Source organism: Bos indicus x Bos taurus, chromosome 6 (assembly GCF_003369695.1).
Source record: "Bos indicus x Bos taurus breed Angus x Brahman F1 hybrid chromosome 6, Bos_hybrid_MaternalHap_v2.0, whole genome shotgun sequence".
In the NCBI taxonomy this organism is placed as follows: domain Eukaryota; kingdom Metazoa; phylum Chordata; class Mammalia; order Artiodactyla; family Bovidae; genus Bos; species Bos indicus x Bos taurus.
In genome coordinates, this window is record NC_040081.1 from 72435410 (window position 1) to 72452429 (window position 17020).

The window sequence follows — 17020 nt, forward strand, 5'->3', positions numbered from 1 at the left end:
TCCACACAGTTCATCCATTTAATGTTAGAATGCATTGGCTTTAGTATGTTTGCAGAATTGTGCAGCCCGTACCACAGTCAATTTTAGAACATCTTCACCCCAAAAGGAAGCACCTCTCAGTGGTTGCTCCCCATTTTCCCCAATACCCCTTGCTGCTGCTGCTGCTAAGTCACTTCAGTCGTGTCTGACTCTGTGTGACCCCATAGACGGCAGCCACCAGGCTCCCCCATCCCTGGGATTCTCCAGGCAAGAACACTGGAGTGGGTTGCCATTTCCTTCTCCAATGCAGGAAAGTGAAAAGTCAAAGTGAAGTCGCTCAGTCGTGTCCGACTCTTCACGACCCCATGGACTGCAGCCTACCAGGCTCCTCCGTCCATGGGATTTTCCAGGCAAGAGTACTGGAGTGGGGTGCCATTGCCTTCTCCGACCAATACCCCTTATTTATTCACTTGTAAATTGACTTTCAAATCTTTGTAATTAACGGGTCTTATTTTTTGAAAGCAATGTTTATAATATTGATAGTTGCAGTACATTTTCCTGGTAAGAACTGGTACCTTTGAGGACCGATTGCTGGTCTGAATAATAAGGATAGGGTAACCTAGTACTCTGCTTCTCACATCAGTAGTGAGAAGGGCTGTGGAATGCTGTTTGCATCAGATCCCATTTGCAGTGGTTGTCACTCTGCAGCACTGAACCCTAAAGTGAGTCCTAGTGAGGAGAGGAATTGATGTTGAAGTGGTAGACGTAAACAAGAAGACTTGCAGATGAAATTCCATTACAAGAAACACACGTGTAGCAAGATTTCTAAACTCCAACAGATGGCTTCTGTGTAATTTAAAGCTTAAAATCTAGTTATATAAAAGAATTTGAAATCTCTTTGGAATTTGTTATAATCTGTGATTGTCTCTAGGCTTTGCAACCATTTTATCTCAAAAGTAAAAAAGTTTCAAAATTACATGGCATAGGAAATGAGAGTAACTGGAGAATCCTACACCATTAATCACTTAAGAGTTTTAATTAAACAAACTGTTAGACTAAGGTTAGACTAAACTAACCTCACTTGCAGTATCATAAAACAAATCCCAGATACCATATACACTTTAGCCATAAGTACTTCATGTTCCTTTAACAGTCCTGTGAAAACTGGGGCCTAATTTATCATAGAATGGGCCATAATCTGTAGAGCTTTTAGGTAATCAGTGTGATATACGATGAAGTACATGACTTTTACATGTACATGTTTATGAATTTTTAAAAATTGAGGTATTATTGACAATGATGAATTTTTACAAATGTATATACTTAAAACCACCATGCAAGTCATCATAAAAAATAATACTAGTGTCTTTATCTTATTAAATTTTTTTGGGGTGTCAGTTATATTTTTGATACTTTCAAAATTGATGAGTCACTGAACAATTTAAAGATTTTCCCCAAACTCTTAAAATGTTTGAACAAAAAATTTAAATTAGTTGATTTAAGAGATTTTCAGAGTTAAGGAAAATGTAAAGAACTGGAAAAATTTCAGTTTGGTATATATTTCCAATTTCTTATGTATACTTTAACAAAAAATAAAACATAGGATCTCTACTTTTTGCCATTTCTTCTTTTTTTCTTATGGTGGTTTATTTTCATTTAATTACAATCTAGGCAACTAATTTTAATGGCTGTTTTTATATATTTCATCATTACTTAATATTTTTTCTACATTAATTTAAAGTTGATATTTCCACAATTAAGGTTATGACTTACACAGCTAACTCTGGTTGTATGTATCTCATTTCACATTTAGTGTTAAACTTATTTGATAATACTTTTTAAAAGCTCCCTCATTGCTTGTATTACCTTATTTGTGGTTTAAAAAAAATTTTTTTTGTAAGCAGTTTGTTGGTGCATAAATAGAAGGTTATTATTTTGATTATTTAAAATTTGAGAGTATCAGTGGTATAAAAGGCATGGTTCTAAAAATTGTATTTATGGAAAAATTAATTCATCGAGTGCTGAAGAGCAGAGATAAATGATCATCAGCAGGAATCCATTATTTCTTATCTCTCACTTAGGTAGCCAACTTTTCAGGTTCACTTACCAAGTCTGGTATGTTTCTTTATTGAGTGCTCAGGGTTAGGTGCTTTCTTCTACTCTGCTGCTGCTGCTGCTAAGTCGCTTCAGTTGTGTCCGACTCTGTGCGACCCCATAGACGGCAGCCCACCAGGCTCCCCCGTCCCTGGGATTCTCCAGGCAAGAATACTGGAGTGAGCTGCCATTTCCTTCTCCAGTGCATGAAAGTGAAAAGGGAAAGTGAAGTCGCTCAGTCATGTCTGACTCTTAGCGACCCCATGGACTGCAGCCTATCAGGCTCCTCCGCCCATGGGATTTTCCAGGCAAGAGTACTGGAGTGGGGTAATCGTCAGAAAAATATGCTAAGGAAAACAGGTAAGTGTTCATTGAAAGCCTAAAGTATTGTACCCAGGGTCACATACAGCTAAGATTCAAAGTTCTATATCTTTTTTATAGATAATTATTATGGTAGGGGGCTGAGGATTTTCATTTGAGTCTTCAGTAGATTTTTCATTTTGTGGTTTTGCTATCTTAACCAGTTCACAAATTCTACTTTGAAAGATGACATTTTTGCCTATACGTGTGAGTGAAAAATTAATAGTGCTTCTAGAGTATTTATGCTTGTTTTGGTGAGTGGCACAGATAGATGCAATCTATTTTGTTACGAACAATTTAAAAGTAAAGTATCTGTAGTTGATCCTATATGTTAATCTTCAGGGTATTAAATTTTTCTTAGCTTTTTTTCGTAACAACTTGACTGATACACAATTGATATACCATACAATTCACTGTGAATTGAACTGTTCAGAACACTTCATATCAATGGAATCAGGTGATACGTGGCCCCCAGTGGCTACCTTCTTTCATTTATGTTTTCAAGGTTCAGCCACATCAAGCTTACAGTACTTGTTTTCCTTTTGTTGCCAAATATTACTCTAAAATGGGTAAGCAACACTTTGTTTTTCTATTAGTTAATGGATTTTTGGATTATTTCCACTTTTTGGCTATTGTGAGTAATGCCGCTATTGCCATTCTTATGCAAGGTTTTGTGTAGACATATGTTTTTATTTTTCTTAGGTAAACATACACCTAGGAGTGGAATTGCTTAGCCATATAGTAATTATGTTTAATCATTTGAGGGACTGACAAGCTGTTTTCCAAAATGGCTGCACTATTTTACAGTCCCACCAGCACTGTATTAGGGTTGTAAATTCTCCAGAACCTAACAAGTAAATGTTAACATCTGTTATTTTGATTATAGCCATCCTGGTGGGTGTGAAATCATCTCACTGTGGTTTTGATTTACATTTCTGTTGACTAATGATATTGTGCATCTTTTCATGTGCTTGTTGGCAATTATGTATCTTTTTACAGAAATACATTTCAACATTTTTTAAGTTATCTCAGAATTCTTCCAGGCTAAAGTAGGCATCCTGTTGCCATGAGCTATTTTTGTCTAATCTACAGGTACCAGCTAATAATAGCTGGATAGTTACTAGGAACACATTTCACACTTATCACCACATTCTTTCTTTCTTTGTTTCACTTTGTCTTTTCCTTTCCTCGTTCCATGGGTTTTTTTTTTGTTTTTTGTTTTTGGCCAAGCCACGTGACATGTGGGATCTTTAGTTCCCCTACCAGGGATTGAACCTGTGCCCCCTGCAGGGGAAATATGGAGTCTTAATCAGTTGACTGCCAGGAAAGTCCCTCCTTGTCCCTTGATATTAGGTACATCTGTTGCTGTAATGCATAATATAGACAGAAGAATAACATATTTATTGAAGGCTCTATGTGTCAGGCACAGGGCTGAAGGCTATCCATGTATTATCTTAATTTAAATTCTCACAATTCTAGAAAGTGGAGGTACTGTTACTTTTATAGATAAGCAAGCTTGCCTGAGGTCCTAATTGTTATCTTGTGGCCAAAAAAATAGACAGATGTCAAGATTTTTTTAGTATCTTTTGTGGTCAACAACCCATGTGCAAAAAACACAAATTTTCTGCCTTTGAGACTTAAATTCCTTAAGAATCATTGTTCTCTTATCTTCAGTTGCTGTCAGTCCCTGTGGCTTTATGAGTATAACTGGGACTTCCCTGGTGGTCCAGTGGTTAACTCCATGCTCCTAGGGCAAAGGGCATGGGTTCGATCCTTGATCTGGGAACTAAGGTCTCACATGTGGAACTGAGCAGCCAAAACCCCCCCCCCCAAAACTCAGTATTAAATAATGTACGTATTGTTAGTGAGAATTGTAATTGCCTTATTTTATCATTTGAACATTAATCACTGTATTTTTGTAGGTGAACGTCCATATAAATGTGAACTTTGTCCTTACTCAAGTTCTCAGAAGACTCATTTAACCAGGCATATGCGTACTCATTCAGGTTGGTAAAAAATGGGAACTTTTCTATCATTTTTAGTAAACTACCATTATTAAGAAGTTGTTCTATACCTGGAACTGGGTCATTTCTTATGATTTATTTTTAATGTAATTTGGTATTTATATATTTTTTAATATAAATTCAGTGTGTGGTTGCTGGGTTCCAGGGATTCCTTGTTAGTTGTTTAGTTCCTGACATTTGGTTTTGTTCTCTTGAGAATTGTTAAGGCTTCCAAAGATTGATTTACAAAAGCCAAACTTTAAAGAGTGATTGATAATCCATGATTCCAATTTATTCACTTATAATAAATATAGGACTGTAACACCTGGGAGAATTGTCCACTCTAGAACTGAAATGACCATGATCACTGTCCAGAACTGGCCCCTATTGTGAAGGTATGGAGATGGCAAAGTTAAAAAGTATTTGCGTAGGTGGTCTTGAATGGATAATTATTTCATTTTTGCCACACTGACCCTTGGGAGGTCCTGATATGATCCACAACTCTTCCTTTTCTAATTCTCAGTAGATATGTTACCATTTCATCTTGGATGAAATATTTAGAACTGGAGGGAATGCATCCGATTTGCATGTCCCTTTGTAATATTTTTGTAGGTATCATACTGGATAGTGCTTCCATCCTGCTAGCATAGGGATTCATTTTGAATATTTTCCAATTATGAGCACAGTGAATGTTTGTTAAAGGGAATTAACATCTTACTGAATTCTATCATGGACTACTTATTTTTAAGATGGAAAAATAATTTTTTCAGCAAAAACTATTTTCCTTCCACTGAGTACTTGGTGATTATTATGGAGGCACTGTTTTTTTTTGTTTTTTTTTTCTCTCTTGGCCAAGTGGCTTTCAGGATCTTAGTTCTCCAACCAGGGATCAAACCTGTGCCCACTGCAGTGGATACCTGAGGTCCTAACCACTGGGCCACCAGTGAATTCCCTGAAGGCACTATTTTTAATAGCTGGGTCATTTGAAACATTATGGTTTGAGAGTCTTTTTGTGAAGTTTAGAATAATTTTTTTTTATTTTTTGTTATTTTTATTTATTTATGTTTTGGCTGCAGTGGGTCTTTGTTGCTGCACTTGGGCTTTCTCTAGTTGCAGCGAGCAGGGGCTACTCTTTGTTGTGGTGCATGGACTTCAGTAATTGTGGCACATGAGCTGAGTAGCTCTGCGGCATGTGGGATCATCCCAGACTGGGGATCAAACTGGTGTCCTTTGTGTGTTGCAAGACAGATTCTTAACCACTGGACCACCAGGGAAGCCCTAGAATAACTTTTTAAACATATTTTATTAAGGTTTAATTTACCCACACAAAAATGCATACGTGTTAGGCATATAGGTCAGTGATTTTATGTATGCTTTCTCTTGTTTGACCGCCATTTTGGTGTAGACATGAAATGTTTCTACTACCCTTAGAAAAGTTCCCTCCTTACCCTTTCTAGTCAGTACTCCCATATTCTTCCATCAAGTGATACTCTGATTTCTATTAAAGATTTAACATCCTTCTGTAAAATGTTTTTGAGAGTCATTCCATGCTGCGTTATCAGAATGTTGTGTTTATTGCTGAGTAGTACACCCCTATTACTCTTGAGTTAAAAGGTCCCTTGTTATTCTATCTGGGCTCTACTTGATAAGAATGTGTATAAGCTTGTAAAACTCTCTTGAATTTGCCTTACATTTATAAATTAATTTGGGAAGAATAAAACAGACACCTGGCACATTTATAAAGATGAAAAACAGGTAGAAATTTTTACTAGAACTGGAAAAGGAAATTAAGTTAAAACTGTTGGTACAGGGCAAAATAATTTTCATTCAGCTAGGTATTAGTAAACTAGTCAACTTGATGAATTGATCTTCCAGTGCAACAGATTTAATGGCAATAAAGCAAAAATAGGGGTGGGGTGAATGAAGCAAATAAATGATGCCATTGGAACAGAGTACTAGGAACTCCATTTCTTCATCATTTCACAGGTGGATGCTTGCATCTTGCTTGATGCTGGCTATGAAAATGCTCTGATTCATTAGGGCTTAAAAGTGGTGACATTTTCTTTATAATTCTTTTAAGAGCACAAATATTTTCCTAACGAGATCAGCTTCATTCATCAGCTCTTTGTTTACTCAAAGGTAAGGTTTATATAGTAAGGCAGGATAAGCACCTGAAATCTTCCTTTGTGTTCTATAATATACCAGTTCATTCCAAAAGTCATAAATTACAGGTAATATGTATTGACTGTTTGGCCATATGTTCTACACTAAGTGCTTTATATGGATTAGATTATTTATAGCTTAAAACATAAGAATAGTTTAGTTAAGATGAGGAAATAGAGCCTTAGAGAGTTTTCAGTACCTTGCTTAAGACCTCACAGTAAGTTGCAGAGCCCGTACTTGATCCCTGTAGGTATTCTTACTGTAGAACAAGTTCTTAACCGTTATGTCACATATCTTGTTTCTGCCATTCTGTTTCTTTATATATTAAGTAGATGTTTGTCTCCATTGAAGTCATTCAATGGAAAGGACAAGAAAGGGCCAAGTGGAGAGTAATGTAGCCTGTTGTTAGAAACCTCCCTTTATGAATCTGTTACTGGACTAATGTGGAAAAGAGCTTATAGTTTGACATACTTGGATAAGTTTTTGTTTTTGTGGTCAAGTATTCTGTAATCAGATATCTTCTAATCTGTAAAGCTTACTATCTATGGTTTTACTTAATGTCTGAGTAGTTTTGCTTTACGAAAAAATTTAATAAGATTTTACGTGAATTTGAGAATGTTGAGAGATGAATTTTCATAAATGTCAATTTCCATTTTTCTGCTATGCATTCCATTGGACCAGTGGGGTATGGATACCGTTTGGTAATATTTGCTAGAGTGTGATCTAGATGGGTATGTATTCAGGTAGAATGAGTTAAATCTTATGCCTTTAATTTGGGAGTGGGAGGGCTTCTGGTCTTGTATGTGCCTGTGATTATAACTTGTGCTTATTTTATATGCCATATCTATTTGTATACCCCTGGTTTCTTTGCTTATTCGTTAGAAGAAAGTGGGAGAAAATCTAGAAAGGATTTCTGACTTTTTATACTTTGCTGTAGAATAGCAGCTCTGGCAGTGGAAAAATTTGCTGAGTGAAATCTGATTCAACTCTGCTATGATGGACAAAGGGTCAAAGCATTGTTGTAAAGCTTTCACATAAAGGTCGGGGAGTGTGGCCTAGAGTATGAAGTATTACTTCTGAAGTCTCAAGGTTTATCTTAAATGTACGGGAATTTTATGTTCTGCTCCTTTATACATTTGTTTGAACTACATAAAAACGTTAATATGTTACCTTTTTGAGTGCCTTTGCCCAAGAATTAGCATCAAGAGCCTAAGTCACTTTTTTAGTAATTGTATATTTCTTGATGTACCTGTGTTCTTTAAGAGTGTTTGAGCTAACCTGATGAACTTTTTAGAAGATGATTAAGATAATTATTCCTTTGCTTAGGATGAGAATCAGAAGTCAAGGGATAGAGGAAAGATATACAAATAAATACGAAAGATATACAAATAAATATGGTAAATATAAATTGCATGATAAAGTCTTTATGAAATAGTTTTGGTGGTTTTATTTTATTTATCTATATCTATATCTATATCCCCACTTCTTGGTGAGCATATTTGAATAAACCTTGAATTCATTTCTTAATGTGTGCCTTCTGTAACATCTCTTGTCTACCTTCAGGTGAGAAGCCATTTAAGTGTGACCAGTGCAGTTATGTGGCCTCTAATCAACATGAAGTAACCCGCCACGCAAGACAGGTTCACAATGGGCCTAAACCTCTTAACTGCCCACACTGTGACTATAAAACAGCAGACAGAAGTAACTTCAAAAAACATGTGGAGCTACATGTTAATCCACGGCAGTTCAACTGCCCTGTATGTGACTACGCAGCTTCCAAGAAGTGTAATCTGCAGTATCATTTCAAATCTAAGCATCCTACTTGTCCTAATAAAACCATGGATGTCTCAAAGGTGAAACTAAAGAAAACCAAGAAGCGAGAGGCTGACTTGCCTGATAACAAACTCACCAGTGAGAAAACAGAAACAGAGCAGACAAAAGGAAAAGGGGATGTGACTGGGAAGAAAAATGAGAGGTCTGTAAAAGCGGAGAAGAAAGATAATGTTTCAAAAGAGAAAAAGCCTTGTAGTAATGCCTCAAGCCAAGTGACCACCAGAACGCGCAAATCGGCCATGGAAGGTAAAGAAGTGGATGTGTCCCCGGGAAACTGTTCAGAAAAAAGCTGCAAAAGCAAGAAAAGCAAAAGGAAGGTGGAAGCTGAAGCCCTTCCCTTACAAGAGCCTGTTAATGATGAGGAACCTGTGACAAAAAAGAAAAGGAAGGCAGAAAGCAAATCCAAAAATAGCCAGGAAGTGCCAAAGGGTGACAGCAAAGTAGAGGAGAATAAAAAGCAAAACATTTGCGTGAAAAACAGTACAAAGAAGAAAACTGTGAGAAGTAAATCATGTAAGAAAAGCAGCCAGCCTGCTCAGAGGCGGCCCACTCAGATGGAGTCTGCTCAGGTGGGGTGTGTTCAGACGGAGCCGCTGCCGCCTCCTTCTCCTCCCCCTCCCCCTCCCGTGGGGTGTGGTGAGGTCGAGGTTGTCCAGAAGGGGCCTGTTCCCATGGAGCCATCTCCTCCCATGGAGCCATCTCCTCCCATGGAGCCTGTTCAGGTGACCCCTGTTGAGATGGAGCCTTCTCCTCCTCTTCCTCCTCCTCCCCCAGAGCCTGCTCAGGTGGGATCTGTTCAGGTAGAGCCTCCTCCCCCGCCTCCCCCTGTGGGGGATGCTGAGATCGAGGTTGTTCGGAAGGGGCCTGTTGAGACAGAGCCTCCTCCTCCCATGGAGCCGATCCCCAGAAGGTCTCCTCGCAAAGATAATAGAAAGGAAAAGTCCAGCATGCTGAGTGAAATGGCACGGAAGGAGCAAGTCCTTATTGAGGTTGGCTTAGTGCCTGTTAAAGACAAGCAGCTTCTAAAAGAAAGTGCCAGTGCACAGGATCTCTTCCCACCATCACCACCCCTGCCAAAGGAAAGCTTAAAGGGGGAAGAATCGAAAGACCAAAATTTGTTCCCTGCAGGCGAAGGAAATGAAGAAGCCCCTCTTCAAAAAGTGGAAGCAGAAGAGGCAGGTAAGAGTCTGGCTGGTGTTGCTGCTGTTATCAAGGAATCTGCCAACACTTCATCCTCTGAAGAAAACTTGAATATGCCAGAGGGTGAAACTTCAGAGGATAAACATCAAGCTGAAGCTATGCTCTGTGAAACGGAGATGGACACTGATGAGAAGAAAGCAGAGAATTTCCCCAGCAGAGACTCGGCAGTTGAAGAACCAGTTTCACCACCACTTCCTGCTCTACCGCTAGAAAAACATGAAGCCGTGTCCACAACTGCTGTGGCCTCACCTCCTGTCACCGTGGCAGTAAATGAGTCTCAGGAAATGGATGAAGACGAAGGCATCCACAGTCATGATGGAAGTGACCTAAGTGACAACACGTCAGAGGACAGTGACGATTCTGGATTGAACGGTGCTCGGCCAGTTCCACAAGAGACCAGTGGGAAAGATGGAAAGGATGCCTTGGCTGTCAAAGTGGCCGCGGGAGATTTCGTTTGTATCTTCTGTGATCGTTCTTTTCGAAAGGAAAAGGATTACAGCAAACACCTCAATCGCCATTTGGTTAATGTATACTTCCTTGAAAAGGCAGCTCAAGGGCAGGAGTAATGAAACTCTGGTCAAGGCTTCAGTTCTTAGTGTATAAGGTCTCTGACATTTTATATTCATTTGGAGTAGTAGACAGCCTTTTGTTTTTAAAATTAATTACTGTCCAATCTTGATTTTTAAGTCCCACTCTTTTTCTTGGACTCCGTGTACCTACTGATGTACACATTTTAGCAAATCCAAGGGAGTTATTGTAGCAGACATCTAAATCTGTGAGCTTTTTTTTTTTTTAATCTGTTTTTGCTTTTAATTGAACTAAGGTGGCCAAGGTCGTATTAGAGCAATCTGTCAATTTGTTCAGCTATATAACTTAATCAGTTTTTTCCTCATGTCTGTGTTCCTGTTTCACTTTAGTTTATTCTTCGTTTATAGCCCTATAAAAATTGGCTTACTTAAATAGCAAATGACTTGAAGAATTTGCCTGCTTTATATAAAGTTAGCACTTTAAAATTGTTCTAGCGATAAGAAGAGAGACATTGAATTTGAAGAGAAATTCTCCCAACAATGGATGTTCTATCAATCCAGGTATTTACCTTCCTGAATTTTGATCAAAAATGTATGTTTATTTGTGTATGTGTTAATTGTCATAAAAACAATGATTTTGGTGGGTTTTTTTGTTTTTGTTTTGGTGCTTTAATGCCTTAAGATGTTGCACATTGTTTTTTTTTTAACCTATGCAGTTAAATTTTTTCTAGAAATAGCATTTGCATTGTAATACTTTATATATGCATGTTTATTTTGATCTCTCTGGAGGGATGCTTTTTAGTCTTGTTTGCAAAAGGGGCAGTTTTCTTTTTCCTTGCCGCAGTTGTCTTTTTTGCAGAATAGTAGTCTGTGCAAATTTGTGAGCAAAATGAAAGATGGAGTTTAGTCCATTGATTTTGATTTTAACATCTATGCCAGAATCTGTATTTCATATAAGTTATTTATTTTAAATTGATGTAGTGAGTTCACACCTTTCAGTTTGAACTTTGCAGTAACTAAACCACTAGATCTATGTTGAATGGATTTTTATCTCAAATACCAACCATAAGTAAACTTTTTGGCCTGTCTTAGTACATCTACTTCCTCAATGTGTGGTGTTAAGTTGTATCTTATAGGAAACCTCTTTTCCTAGATGGTTGGTGTTTATTTATATGTCTGCTCCGCTGAATAAAGAACTATAATTTTAATTTGGAAGCTGCAAATCTGGAACTAGGAGGCATAATTACTCCTTCAAGTTACACAGAGTATCAGTTTGTGAGATTCCAAAGCCATAGCAATTATACAGAAATCCTAGGATGAGAAAGGTAGTATGACTGCTGGTAGACCAGCTGCTCCTTCCTGTGAATATAGTGAAAAAGGCTGGTGAAAAACTGAAGTTCGGTCCAGATTAAAAAATCACACTTTCTCAGGGATCTCCTCCAACTAGTGGGTGTCCTGGCTATTATCAGGACAGCCTTTTGCTACAGCTGAGGCCCCAAATGAATAGCTATTTTGGTGTTCCTGCAGGACCACTTTGTATGGAAAAGAGTATGTGCCCCAAACTTGCTGGTAGGTTCTTTGGCCAGTCACCAAAGAATATGAAAGAATCTAACATAGGTTTTTTGTTTTTCCTTGTAAAATAAAGTATGATTCCAGTAAGGAACCTTGATTCTTCTTATCCTCCCAGGTTCTTTTCTGAAGTAATCACTTTATATATTGTTTGTTTTCTTCTGTTTGGTGGATCTCTGAGGCAGGTTTCAGGGTTTGGCAATGCAACATGAAAAATTAGGAAAAAGTATTAAACTGTGTGTGGAAAACTAGTTATTCTGAGAGTGGGTGTTTAAGGCAAAGGACATTTGAACTTGGAATTGACTGGGAGGCCAAAGATTTAAAGAAGCAGAAAATTTTCTCAAGATATGAGTAAGTTGTGTATTACTGTTGTGTGTTTTCTGTACATAATAGGGATTTGTAAATGATGTTGAATTCTAGGTGAATTCTCAGCTCCGACAATCATTGTCAAACAGATCAAGCTGCAGATATTTATGTTTTAAAACTTAAATTATAAAGCTAGTTAAACCTTTCTAACAACTAGATTTAATGTTCACTAGTGCATTTTATATTAAAACGTTACCTTTTCCAGTACATACAGAAATATTCATATTAAGTACAAATTGGAGATTGGGAATCAGTTTGGATTCTTTGATACCTCAAAAGAAAAAAAATTGACTCCTGGGGAATTGAACGTATTTTCTTATCTAGATTTTAAGACTAGAATGCCAAAACCAAAAATACAAAAGAAATTAAAACCCCTCATTAAAGTGATTTGTGAAAACATTGTTACTGGAAATTGAATGGACTTGAGGCCTTTCCTCCAGAAAACAAGGACTTGTTTGTCAGGCCTATATTAGGTTCTGAACCTTAGTGCCATGTATTTGTTCTTATTGAAAATCATTTGATTAAAAAATTTGTTTCATTGAAAAGTGTATTAGTAATATGAACTTCTGGTCTAGTTCTTCCATTTGAAAAATGTGCTGTTTGCATGGGACTATTTGAATCTTTTTTTTTTTCTCAGTTTCCCTTCCACTGGATAGGATTGAAGCTAGACTTTTCCCTTTTGATAAAGGAATAAAAAGTAAACATGTTGTTTGTAAACTGATGTTTAGTATTAAAGGTTGAAATACTTAGAATACCTTTATAAGCCTAATCCTAGGTAGCTTTGTAAAATATATCTCTTACTTGTCTTCTGAACCTATATTCACATTGCTTTTCAGGATATTTTAAGTTTTTTTCCTCTTTTCAGAGCTGCTTCATTAAGGCTTTTTTTTTTTTTTTTTTTTAATTGAAGTGTAATTCATAAAGAGCTACTCTTTCTTTTTTTTTTTTTTTTAATTAGACTTCTTTTTAACTATTGCCGGATGTTTTGCTCTAGTCTTCCAAGAAAGGCCATTTTATTTTTTAGTCACTTCTAAAGTCACATGGTCTTTAACTTTGGGGACTCTTGCATCTGAGTGCTAATTCAGATTTAAGCCTAAGTAACCTCATTGCCTCTCACCCCAAGAATGTTGACAATGGAAGAAATACTTTGCTGTAGTTCTGGACTAAAAAGCTGGGGAAGAAACTTCATTTTCTTTTTTGCACAAATCAGAAAAACAGCTACTGTGCAGAGTTTTCTTTTTGACTTCAGCTGATGAACTGGATTGATAGAGTTAATTCAGATTTAAGAGATTATCTGAATCTTGGTTTGAATAGATTTGGGATCTGCATGTAATATTAACTAGATCAGATAGCTTTTTTATATTTTCACATGTATACATAGGCTCTCCCTACCCTTGTCAACGTCATTAGTTATTGAACTTTGTGAACTGGCATTGAAACATTACAGCAATGTTTTGTTGTACCAGTTGTATAAACTTTTACAGTGCAATACGTGGTATTTTTCAGAGACAAACCAAAGGTTTATTTCTCAAGGTTCCTGCTGTTTGCTTTAGCAGCATTTGATGGAGAATCTTTTATATACATTTTTAATAGATGAAAAACCAGATTGCAAATCCTTTTTATTGTTTTTGTTTTTTGAAGCAAACCATGTACCAGGTTTTTGGTCCCAATTGTGTAGGATAAGTTAAATTGCATTCTATTAATCCATATGAGTGTATTTCTGTAAGCATAGTAATGTTGAAATAAAGTTTTAAAAAGCATGTTATGCCTTTGTTTATTTGTGGTACATCAAATGTTAAGGAGCCCAAATTTGTTTGGCTGGAACTAGAAGTAAATTAATAATTCTCAAAACATTTTCACTCTGATAACCCAGGGTAAATAGAAAGGTACTGAAAATCTCTGGGGATAACCAGTCTGTGGGTAGAAGTCCAAAGCCTCTCTTCCTATATCTGCTTTCTGGGAAGTGGGTATGTAGTAGGAAGGGGAGAAACAACCTGAAGACAATTTATAGGAAATTATATACTTCCCAATCACAGGTCCCTTAACAGTCATCATCTACATGTCTGTTCTCAGTAGTAAGCCTGCTATCAGTAAATATTCACTCATTGGAAAAAGATGCATTGAACAGAAAATAAGATGAGTTACACTGAGTGCTAGGGCACTATTTTGACTCTAATTTTACTCTAATGGAAGTCTGAGAAGGAAATGAAGTCCAAGGGAAAGTGATAAGCCATATTATAAGGTTCTGCTTCCTATGTTACTGGAAATGACTGTGCTGTACGTTGAAAAACAGTGTTAAAGACCTAGGTATTTCTTAGATATTTCTGTGGACTTGAGAGAAAAGGGAGAACAAGTTGGAGAAACATCAGAACAACTGGATTGCATTCTGTCCTGATGGAGTAAGTGACCTAAAAGTTCATGATTCGGAAAGGATATTTAAATGTTATTGATGTGCGACTTGTTTGTTACCTTTAAGTGTGTTACCATAAGTGCGTTTTTCCAGTCCCTTGCTATTCCCTACTCAGAGGCTCACCCTGTTATGATTTTTACAAGTATCCGTTTTTCACTTAATCTTTGGCCGTCCTTGTATTCTGCCCAGGGGGAGTTAACGGTACAGCAGAGGGCCCCCCTCCAAGGGTACTCAACCTCAGCTCCATACGGGTAGGTTGGTGAAGAGGCTAACAACAATGTACTGATCTTTGGTAATCAGGGGAAGTTTCAGTGTAAACAAAATTGCTTATTTAAAGGATTATTATTGATGTTTGCTGTATCAAGTGCTCTGTGGCCCTTGCAGTTAGAGTTGGGTTCACTGTGGGCCTCTCTTCCTTAACAACTATAATTTTGCAAATACTTTTAACTTGGTTAAATCTGTTTCTTCATCCTGAAAATGAGGTCATATGGTACTTGTATCCATAGGGTGACTCTTAAGTGTTAAATGCTTTTGTTGGGTTTTTAAAATGTTTTTTTGACTGTGCTACACCAAGCTTGGGGGAATCTTAGTTTCCTGATCAGGGACTGAACGTGGGCCACAGCATTGGAAGGGCTGAGTCCTAATTACTGGACCGCCAGGGAATTCCTGAGTGTTAAATATAATTCCAGCTGAACTATTTCAAATCCTAAAAGATGATGCTGTTAAAGTGCTGCACTCAATATGCCAGCAAATTTGGAAAACTCAGCAGTGGCCACAGAAGTGGAAAAGGTCAGTTTTCATTTCAATCCCAAAGAAGGGCAATGCCAAAGAATGTTCAGACTATCACACAATTGCACTCATTTCACAGGCTAGCAAAATAATGCTCAGAATTCTCCAAGCCAGGCTTCAACAGTATATGAATGAAGAACTCCCAGATGTTCAGGCTGGATTTAGAAAAGTCAGAGGAACCAGATATGAAATTGCCAACATCTGTTGGATCATAGGAAAACATCTGCTTCATTGATTATGCTAAAGCCTTTGACTCTGTGGGTCACAACAAACAGTGGAAAATTCTTCAAGAGATGGAAATACTAGACCACCTTACCTGCATCCTGTGAAACCTGTATGCAGGTCAAGAAGCAACAGTTAGAACTGGACATGAAACAATAGATGGATTCCAATTTGGGAAAGGAGTACTTCAAGGCTGTATATTGTCACCCTGCTTATTAACTTAATATGCAGAAGGCTGGGCTGGATGAAGCACAAGCTGGAATTAAGATTGCGGGGAGAAATATCAACAGCCTCAGATATGCAGATGACACCACCCTAATGGCAGCAAGTGAAGAGGAACTAAAGAGCCTCTTGATGAAGGTGAAAGAGGAGAGTGAAAAAGCTGGCTTAAAACTCAGCATTCAAAAAACTTAAGATCATGGCATCTGGTCCCATCACTTCATGGCAAATAGATGGGGAAACAATGGAAACACGACAGATTTTATTTTCTTGGGCGCCAAAGTCACTGTAGACTGTGACTACAGCCATGAAATTAAATGATGCTTGGAGAAGGAAATGGCAACCCACTCCGGTGTTCTTGCCTGGAGAATCCCAGGGACGGGGAAGCCTGGTGGGCTGCCGTCTGTGGGGTCGCACAGAGTTGGAAATGACTGAAGCAACTTAGCAGTCATCAGTCTAAGCTGCAGAAGCCCCAAATAAACTTCCTAGTCACCAAACGAAATGCTCCCTAAGGCAGCCACTGGGTAATTAGGTTGTCATGGTAGCAGGGACCCTTGAAGAAGGTTTTGAATATAGCTTTGAAATAATTGTTTCAAAACATTTTATAACCTTGGATCCCAGAGAAGTAGAAAAGAGGATGTAGAACCATGTCATTTGCAGAAGCACCATCCAGAGTGAAACAGAATGCACTCAGGGCACAGAAAAATGGTTATGTGAGGAAAATCTGAAAGTTGTCATGGAAAATAATAATTGCAGCAAGGACTGTTGTAGATGGCTAAAAAAAATAGCTATAAGAATTTTAGACTCTGAAGTGAGATCAAATTTTGATGGACATATTTTTTAAAGGACCTTTAAGAGAATATTCAAAAGGCATGCTCTGGCATCGGCAGGATGACTGAATGCAAATAGTTAGAATGTTTTATCTTTGTATCCCCAAATGGAAATAATGACATAAGTAATTAAACATTAGCTTTTATCTAAAAACATTTGTCCTAGGCTCAAATTTTTGTGAATTTAAGAAAGGACCATATAATACTTATGTAATACACAGTTATATAATATTCAGTTTTATGATAAATTCTTAATGGAATGGAATGAAACCTCTGAAATGTGAACCAAGTGTCTGCCACAATATCTCTTGATGGGATTTGGAAGGGCTGATGAAAAATTACATTTCTGAGTGTGGCAAAATATAAGTAAAAATGTAAATCTAGTGTGTGAGTAAGATAAAACTTGGGGTTTTGACTGGTCATTTGATGAATAAAGCTTCCAGAGAAAATTAAAAA

General features: G+C 37.4%; 1 protein-coding gene across 2 annotated transcripts in view; it reads left to right on the forward strand.

Moving 5' to 3' along the window:
• The window catches only part of LOC113894322 (RE1-silencing transcription factor-like), a 24209-nt gene extending 10355 nt beyond the window's left edge, over window positions 1–13854 (forward strand). For both annotated transcript variants that reach the window (XM_027544584.1, XM_027544583.1), the window contains exons 3-4: window positions 4356–4439; window positions 8163–13854. In XM_027544584.1, the coding sequence (XP_027400385.1) occupies window positions 4356–4439; window positions 8163–10198 (2120 nt within the window). In that variant the 3' untranslated portion in view covers window positions 10199–13854. The remainder of the gene's footprint in view (window positions 1–4355; window positions 4440–8162) is intronic.
• Window positions 13855–17020: the final 3166 nt, after the last annotated feature.